This window comes from Alnus glutinosa, chromosome 8, assembly GCF_958979055.1.
Source record: "Alnus glutinosa chromosome 8, dhAlnGlut1.1, whole genome shotgun sequence".
Classification (NCBI taxonomy): domain Eukaryota; kingdom Viridiplantae; phylum Streptophyta; class Magnoliopsida; order Fagales; family Betulaceae; genus Alnus; species Alnus glutinosa.
Window position 1 is genome coordinate 17,452,976 of NC_084893.1, and position 9,854 is coordinate 17,462,829.

General features: G+C 40.8%; 1 protein-coding gene across 1 annotated transcript; it reads left to right on the forward strand.

Annotated features, from left to right (window-relative positions):
* The first annotated feature begins 4,574 nt into the window (after window positions 1–4,574).
* Window positions 4,575–5,879, forward strand: LOC133876171 (uncharacterized). The gene has a single exon (XM_062314455.1). It carries the CDS (start codon window positions 4,575–4,577, stop codon window positions 5,877–5,879), a length of 1,305 nt encoding a protein of 434 aa, XP_062170439.1.
* Window positions 5,880–9,854: the final 3,975 nt, after the last annotated feature.

The following is a 9,854-nucleotide window of genomic DNA, read 5'->3' on the forward strand; positions in this document are numbered from 1 at the left end:
ATATTTAGGTTTTGGAACAAATGGCACATAAAGATACAATTATCAGAATAATGTCGATCGAGCGATTTTAAAGTCGATCGAGCGATTTTCAATTGACAGGTCGATCGAGCGATAGATATTGTCCATCGAACGATGATAGAGAAATAAGCCGATCGATCGGCAGAAGTGGTCGATCGAGCGATTGATCACCTTGGGTTAAATTCTATTTAAGGCGTCCTATCCTAAAATCAGGGGTATTACAGAGTAGGAGACTGAAAACTCAATCGAAGAAGGAAAATGATTCCAACTTCGTCTAGATTTGTGTTCTTATATTGCGGGGCACTTTTGGCATAGAAGACTTCCAAATTAGGAAAATTATATTTCACAATAATTTGTGCAAAATTGAGTTAGATTTCCAAAGACGCTTGATTCATCTTAATCAGATCCTTGAACAGAAAGTTATGGACAAAATACTGTAACATATATAGAATCTAAAATTTAATCTAATCCAATTTTGACTCCAATTAGAGAAATTCCGATTTAGTTATCTCCTTGATTTGGTTGAACATAACCACATCATCTAGGTCTTCTCAAAGTGTGCTTTCTTTTAAACTTTGCATTTTTCACCTTAAAGCTATTGTTTTTTCTCAATGACCTGCAAAATACTAAAATACCAAAACTAACCAAAAACATTAGAAAATAACAAAACTAAAGGTTTAGTAAATGCAGATTAAAGGGTCTACATATACAATATTTGGCACTCATCAAGTATGATAGGGAGTCTCTTATATCTTACAGCCAGCCGACCAGACATTGCCTTCAATGTGGGAGTTTGTGCTCGCTTTCAGGCAAATCCTATGGAATCTCACTTCACTACAGTCAAGCGTATCATCAGGTATGTAAATGATACTCCTCTTTTATGACATATGGTATTCCAGAGAAACAAATCTTGTTGTTGCAGGATACTCTGATGCAGACTGGGCTGGAAATGCTGATAATAGAAAAAGCACCTCGGGAGGATGCTTCTATGTGGGAGACAATCTCGTGGCTTGGATGAGTAAGAAACAAGCCTCTATATCTCTCTCCACTACTGAGGCTAAATATATTGTTGCGGGAAGCTGTTGTACCCAATTACTATGGATGAACACTGCTAGGTGACTACTGATTCTCTCAAGGTACCATGATTATCAACTATGATAATACTAGTGCTATAAATATTTTCAAGAACCCCGTTCAGCACTCTCGGACCAAGCACATCGACATAAGACATCACTTCTTGCATGATCTTGTGGAATCCGAGGTAGTATCTCTCTCTTTGATTCCCACTGAAAACCAATTGGCTGGCATTCTTACCAAACCTCTAGATGGTGGCAGATTTGGGTCTCTTCGGAAAGCCATTGGTGTTTGTGACATGTCCTAGACATGCTTTTCCATGCTAGGATAAGATTTTTTTGTTAAGTCTTGTCCTTTGCTAGCATGATGTTAAAATAAAAAAATAAATAAATAACTTTTTTGGGGGAGTTTTGTAGCAGGGCAATTCTTTAAAAGCTGTGTTAGTTATCTCATGTATATTTTCTGGTTTATTAGTTCATTGTGCCTTGATTAATTATTCTTACATGTGGTTGAGAACATAAGTCTGACATTTGCAAGATTTTCCTGCTCATTTTTTTTTTATGATTGATAGTTGCTTTTCTCATGAGATGACTCCGTGCACTATCCTAGGCTCCCCAAAGGTGTGTATTTTCCTCTCTAACCTTTTGCTTCTGGGTACTCTAAACAAGAGAGAGGTTTTTTACAAGATGGTCAAATTGACCAAGATGCTAGTTAAACCTAGAACCTAAAAATTCTGGCACTCTCTAGGTTGCAGCATAAAAAAGAATCAAGCAGTTACTCTTATGAATTCTGTGCTATGTACGTATATTCACTGCTTATGTGCTGAAATTGCAATATACCTTGTCCTTCATGGTGCAAGTAAAATTTTACCTTGTCCTTCATGATACAAGTAAAACAATTGGGTGCTGCATCTTAGGGGGAGTGTAACAAATGAGGGTGGCTAGGCCCTAGTAATTAATAAGGTTTACTTTTGACTAATCTCTCACTGATTTTCTCTCTTGTCTAGAAAATCTGGTTGCTTTGTGTCATATCAGTGAAAGTCATACCTTTTGAAAAAGCCTTCACACACAACGCATTGCATGAGTTGAGCAAGCTATTTTCATTATTATGTTTGCAGGGAAATCTTTGCTTATCTCATACTTGTCTATAGACTATATGTTTGCATAATTCTGACTTGTTCTTTGACTGATTTCTCAGATTGGGATACATGTGTGTGCTAAAATACTGGTGAAGGACCTAATCATGCTGCTCTTCTTTCCTCATTTCAGCTTGATGTTTTTATTCAGTCCTTTTTGTTTTAAACTTGTGGACTTTATTACTCTGTTTACCCTGGTCCTTCTAAGACCTTTAAGGGGAGTAATTTTTGGTGTGTTTGATTCCTATTACTATGTTTTACCCTTTGTCCATTTATGACAAAAAGAGGGAGTAATTTTTATTTTTGGACTGGGATTGTATTTTTAACCGGTCAAGTGATTTTTGTCCCAGAATTGCCAAAAGGGGAGTTTGTTAGTTTGTATTTGGCTTCATTTGTTGGACAAAATCACTCCTTTGTAATGATGCTTTTAAACCGGGTTCCTCTATTCAGAGTGCTTCCAGAAGATTCTACACAATCTACAAGTCAGAAAAATTGGATCCCCTGCAGCCGTCCGGACATCGTGATATACCGTCCGGACGCCCAACTATTCAAAACAACATCCGTCCGGAGGACGAGAACTTTCCATCCTGACCTTCCTCTATGTCGAGAAGCTTCGAACTTCTCTAGCTTGCATCCGTCTGGACGTTTCAGCAACACGTCTGGACGACACTCAGTGTTCGACCAGCTATGGGATTTCCTTCCAAAACACAGATATGGGAAGATCGCTGCAACCGTCCGAACGATGTGGATTCCCGTTCGGATGCGCTCATCCATAAGGCAAGTCGCGCATTCAAAATCCAGATGTCTAGATGCCAGTCTTCATGGTTCAGACGCGCGAGCTATTTATATGGAAATTACGTGCATCAAATCAATCATCTAGACGACTATTCCCTTGGTCCGAACGCGCAAAGCCTCAATATGGAAATTGCATGCAGCTGAAGTATGACCATCCGGACGACCAGGGCAACATTTTCTGGACGCGTCTCAAATCAGGAAAGAATTTCAGTAAAATTTTGGAAAGCCGATTGCACAGTTGTCCATCCGGACGCCTTATGTCTACCGTCCATACGGCGCCTAGGTTTTATCAAGCCAAACGCTCAGTTGAACCTGCATCCTATAAATAGAGGTCCCTAGGCTTGAGAACAGCAAGAATTCGGTATTGAATTCGTTAGTGCTTAGAGAGTTATATTGTAAGGTTATTGTGCTTAGTTAGTTTCTCTAGCCATTAATGTGTGTGCTATTGCTGTGCTGATCTGAAGTTTATCTTAAGAGTTGGCCCTAAAGTAAAGGAGTCGATTGAAGACCCCTTCAGGTAGGAGACCGGGTTGGGAGGTGTTCGTGTTAGGTTACACATTAGAGTGACAGGTACGACTACTGCATTAGGTGTATGCGAGTCCGGACGCGCGCTATCATCATCGTCCGAATGGTCTCTTTATATCGTCCGGACGCGCGCGACCAGTCTGCTCCTTTCCGAGGCAGCGAGCTTCCGGACGTCATCAATCCACCGTCCGGACGGGGACCCCACAGAGGCTATAAATTCCCCTACTCGCCGCATTCTCACTATACCCCACTCAATCTCACTTTTGGCTGTTTGTGAGTTCTCGTTTTGTGAGTTTTTGGCTTTTTGCACTTTTCTCATATTCCAGGTATTGTTTTTCAGCCCTTATCTCTTTAGTTTTTTTTAAAAACTGTTAGAATGTTATTTATTTTTGGAATATGAGATGCATATATCTGTCATGTTGAAATTTCTTAGACTTAGTTGTGATATTATTTTGTATTTTTTTTTTTTTTACAAGTCCTTTTTACTGCTGTTATTCCGCCAAATTTTTGTTATCCTAACAAGAATATTTTTGGAATATTTTTCTTTAGAAAATTCTTGTTGGATCTTTTGCAGAATCATGTCTGCCGGCAGTCCACCCCGCAGGGTCTGTCAGAGGCTTGTGGAAGATAGGGCTGCAATTCAGGCCAAAATTATGGACCGCTCTGTCATTGCTGAGTGGAATGTTCTTCGGGCTGATATCATGGTGCCACCGCTGGACAACATACTTGACATCATCCAGACATACAACTGAGGATACCTCCACACTGTGCCTGTCAGGTATACACCAGATTAGTCAAGCTGTTCTACGCCAACATGGAGGTGGTTCAGAATGTTGATCATGGAGTGGTGCTTCAGTCCTCAGTTGCAGGCCATCTCATCACTGTTGATCCTCAAGTCATCAGTCACATCATTCGAGTCCCAGTGCTCGAGATTTCAGCCAGCCCATACAATGAGGTGGTGCTTTCGTGCCGTTCCTTAGATGTGACTACTAAGGTAGATGCCTTATCAAGAAAATTAGATTAGATTATGGCTACTGGTTTTGCACCTACAACTGTTTCTCACATTCCACCTCCACAGGAAGTTTGCTCATTTTGCTCTAATCCATCGCATCAGGCGAAAGATTGCTCTGTCATAGGACAATTCTCTGAAGTTCCTCATGAGCAAGTAAATGCAACCATCTCCAGACCGGTTAATGATCCATATTGTCATTCGTATAACCCGGGATGGAGAAATCATCCGAATTTCTCTTGGCGAGCTCCAGGGAATCAGGGACCAACTATAGGAGTGCATAATCAGGCACACCCTTTGCCTTCTAATCAATCCTATAATCCCAATTATCTGCCCCATCAGTATCAGTACCAGTCAGCTGTTCCTCCAAGAAATTCTGCTTTTGAGGATAAGGTTTTAACTGCACTTGGTAACTTGGAAGCAAATACTCAATTGCTGAATTCTCATTCCCAATCGATTGCCAAGTTAGAAGGTCAAGTTGGACAGCTGGCAAATGCGTTTAATCAGAGAAAAGAAGGGAAACTTCCCTCCCAACCAATAGCCAACCCTAAGGGACAATACATGGTCGATGGGAGTGCTTCCGGCAGCACCACCCATGAGCAAGTCCAAGCGGTTACAACCTTAAGGAGTGGAAGGACAGTCGATAATCAGGTTAGGCAGAAAGACACTAAAGAAGGTGAATCCCGATCAAATCCAAAGATACTCCTTGAGAATCCAAAAGATAAGTTCAAAACCACTCCAGAGATACCTTATGAGCCTAGAGCTCCATTCCCTGAACGTCTCAAGGAGCCTCCTAGTGCTGTGAAGCAAGGAGAAAGATATCAAGAAATGATGGATGTTTTTAAAAAGGTACAAGTTAATATACCATTTCTTGATGCTATCCGACAGATCCCATATTATGCTAAGTTTCTAAAAGATTTGTGTACTCAAAAGCGTAAGATGAGGAAGCGTAGTCCAGAAAAAATTATTTTGACCGAGCAAATAAGTTCTTTGATACAACATGTTGTAGCCCCTAAAGTTAAGGATCTGGGTGCTCCCACTATTTCTTGTATTATTGGAGGCCATACCATTGACAAGGCACTCCTTGATTTAGGTGCAGGTGTTAATTTGTTACCTTACTCGGTCTATGAGCAATTAGGACTCGGAGAGTTGAAGCCCACGACGGTTATCTTGCAACTTGCAGACAGATCTGTAAAGAAACCTCGTGGTATAATTGAAGATGTAATCATTAGAGTGGACAGGTTCTACTTCCCAGTAGATTTCATTGTTCTTGATACAGAACCTGTCCCAGACCTCGCAAGGTTTATCCCAGTCATCCTCTGATGCACTTTCTTAGCTACGGCTAACGCTTGCATAAATTGCAGGACAGGAGAAATGGAGATAACCTTTGGGAACATGAAGGTAAAGCTGAACATTTTCAAGGCTTTTCAGCATCCATCAGATATTAATGAGTGTTTCTTATTGGACATGATTGAAGAAACTGTTAAAGACACACTCCCCCACCTTTTGATTAAAGATCCATTGGAGGCTTGTCTATCTCACTTTGACTTTGAGGACTTTGATATTGAGCATTATATTGGCGAAGTCAATTCATTACTTGATATTGCGGCTGCAATAGACTATCCTCCTTGGAGAGTACCAAAGGAGCCTTTACCTAGTACGTCAGGCATCCCTCATGTTCCTTCTCTGATCTCCCCACCAAAGCTTGAGCTTAAGCAGCTTCCTGCGACCCTTAAGTATGTTTTCTTAGGTACAAATGATACTCTCCCAGTTATTATTGCATCTAATCTACAGGATGACCAAGAGAGTAATCTACTCGATGTTCTAAAGGAACACAAGGAAACAATTGGTTGGAGTGTGGGAGACTTGAAAGGGATTGATCCCTCCATATGCATGCATCGTTTTCATCTTGAGGATAATGCTAAGCCCTCCAGGGAGGCACAGAGGAGATTGAATCCTAACATGAAGGAAGAAGTCATGAAAGAGGTGGTAAAATTATTAGATGCGGGTATCATCTATCCCATCTCGGATAGTACATGGGTGAGTCCCATACAAGTGGTACCTAAAAAGTCTGGTATCACTGTGGTTGAGAGTTCTTCTGGTGACCTAATTCCTCAACGCACGACCAATGGATGGTGTGTGTGTATAGATTATAGGAGACTCAACTCTACAACTAGGAAAGATCATTTTCCATTGCCATTTATTGATCAGATCCTAGAACGTCTTGCAGGCGAAAGTTAATATTGTTTCCTGGATGGTTATTCGGGATATAACCAAGTGGCCGTTGATCCCAAGGATCAAGAGAAAACAACTTTTACCTGTCCCTTTGGTACCTTTGCTTATAGACGCATGCCCTTTGGATTATGTAATGCACCTGCAACATTCCAAAGGTATGATGTCTATCTTTTCGAATATGGTAGAAAAATTCCTTGAAGTGTTCATGGATGATTTTTCCGTCTTTGGACCTACATTTGATGAATGTCTCCATAACCTTTCACTCGTTCTTCAACGATGCAAGGAGACAAACTTGATATTAAGTTGGGAGAAGAGCCATTTTATGGTTCAAGAAGGGATTGTTCTGGGACATATAGTGTCCAAAAGAGGTATAGAAGTAGACAAAGCAAAAGTGGAGTTGATTTCTAAACTTCCACCACCTACCACGGTTAGGCAAATACGCTCATTTCTCGGACATGCCGGCTTGTATCGTCGCTTCATCAAGGATTTTAGCAAAATTTCACGACCCTTGTGCAACCTTCTTGCCAAGGAAACTTCGTTCAACTTTGATGAAGCATGTTTAGATGCATTCGAGACACTTCGCTCTCTTCTATCCTCAGCTCCGATTATGAAGACTCCCAATTGGTTTCTCCCTTTTGAGATCATGTGTGATGCATCTGACTATGCAGTGGGTGCTGTTTTAGGTCAACGTGAGGACAAGCTCCCTCACGCGATTTATTATGCTAGTAAGACTCTGTTAGAAGCACAAGAAAATTATACCACCATAGAGAAGGAGTTACTAGCAGTTGTTTTCGCCTTGGACAAATTCCGCTCTTATCTTTTAGGGTCCAAGGTGATTGTATACTCTGATCATGCCGCATTGAGGCATTTAATGGCCAAAAAGGAAACAAAGCCCCATTTGATTCGATGGATACTCTTACTACAAGAGTTTGATCTAGAGATACGGGACAAGAAAGGATCTGAAAATATTGTAGTTGACCATCTTTCTCATATATTTCTTGAGTCCTCTCTCATCCCAGTGCATGATTCCTTTCCGGATGAGCAACTGCTAGAGATCACGCCTCAAGGAATACCTTGGTATGCTGACATAGTTAATTATCTTGCTACATGTAAGGTCCCTTCTTATTGGTCTAAGCAAGCTAAGGATCATTTCTTCAAGCAGACCCGATCCTATTTTTGGGAGGATCCTGAACTTTTCAAGTACTGTGCTGATCAGATTATTCGCCGTTGTGTACCGCAAGGTGAAATTCATAGTATCCTCATGTTTTGCCATACTCTAGCATGTGGAGGGCATTTTAGTGCGCAAAAGACTGCGGTGAAGGTTTTGCATAGTGGATTCTTCTGGCCATCCTTGTTTAAGGATTCTTTCAAGTTTTGTAAAGCGTGTGATCGATGTCAATGCCTTGGAACAATATCTCGGAGGGACATGATGCCTTTAAACCCCTCCTAATTGTGGAAATTTTTGATGTATGGGGGATAGACTTCATGGGACCCTTCCCGCCATCTTTCGGATTTGAGTATATTTTAGTGGTGGTAGACTATGTATCAAAATGGATAAAGGCTGTGGCAACCAAAACCAATGATCATAAAGTTGTTGTGAAGTTCATTCAGACAAATATTTTTAGTAGATTTGGTATGCCTCGTGCAATTATCAGTGACAGAGGAACACATTTTTGTAATCAATTCGTATAAACATTACTTGTCAAATACTCTGTCACTCATAAAGTTGCCACACCCTACCATCCTCGGACAAGTGGCCAGGTAGAATTATCTAATAGGGAGATAAAGAGAATTTTAGAGAAAACGGTTCGGCAGGATCGCAAGGATTGGTCATTGCGCCTCAATGATGCATTATGGGCCTACCGTACAGCTTTCAAGACACCGATTGGCATGTCGCCATATCGGCTTGTTTATGGCAAGGCATGCCATCTCCCTGTAGAGTTAGAGCACAAGGCTTGGTGGGCAATCAAGACCTATAATTTTGATATGAAATCTGCAGGGTCCCACAGAAGGTTACAATTGAGCGAGCTTGATGAGCTCCGCAATGATGCTTACGAAAGTGCCCGGATGTACAAGGAAAGAACAAAAGCATTCCATGATAAACACATCCGGCCGAAGACTTTCGTTCCAGATCAGAAGGTATGGCTTTACAATTCTAGACTTAGCCTGTTTCCTGGTAAACTCCGTTCGAGATGGGATGGGCCCTTTATAGTCACATCTGTATCCCCTCACGGAGCGGTTGAGTTAAAAGATCCCAAAACTGGTCAATTCTTTAAGGTTAACGGTCAGAGATTAAAACCCTACATTCAGGGCATTACGCATAACGAAGATTTGGAAACCGTTGATCTAACGGATCCCATCTACTTTTGATACTTAGAACTTCATCTTGTACATTATTTACCTAAGTATACTCGGTTGTACTTTTGTTTTGTTGTGCATACGTTTCATCGCCATTTATTTTGTTTTGTATAATTTCTTTTTACTGTTTTTATTTCTCTGCTTAAAAAAAAAAAAAAAAAAAAAAAAAAAAAAAAAAATGGGGAGGGGGATTCGATCAATCACATTCCAAGTAGATCGATCGAATTTCGATCGATCTCTTTATAAGTAGATCGATCGACATCGCCCAGTAGCCACGTGACAGGGTTTTAAAACCCCCGTGCCCTCCTCATTCCCTCATTTTCTTCCTTTCTTTTTCAAACCCACCAAGAGCCCTCCCTCACTACTCTCGGTACTCTCTTCCCAACCTTCCCATTTTCTCAATTTCCCATCTTTTTCCTTCATTTCTTTTCCATTTAATCTCTTCCTCTTTCCTTTTCTTCCATTTTTCACCAATTAACAATTCAAAAATTTGCCTTCCTTGGCAAATTTATTTTGGCCCACCAAGTGTTCGTAAAAAGTCCTCAAAGAGCCTTTCTAATGGAACAAGCCTCTCCTCCCTCCCCCGACAATCCCGGTGTAACGACCCGCTTTTTACAAAAAAAAACTAAGTAATTATGTCTGGATAATTACGTGTCATTAACCATTCAAAGATGATAAATCTAGCAGCGGAAAATACGAATATCT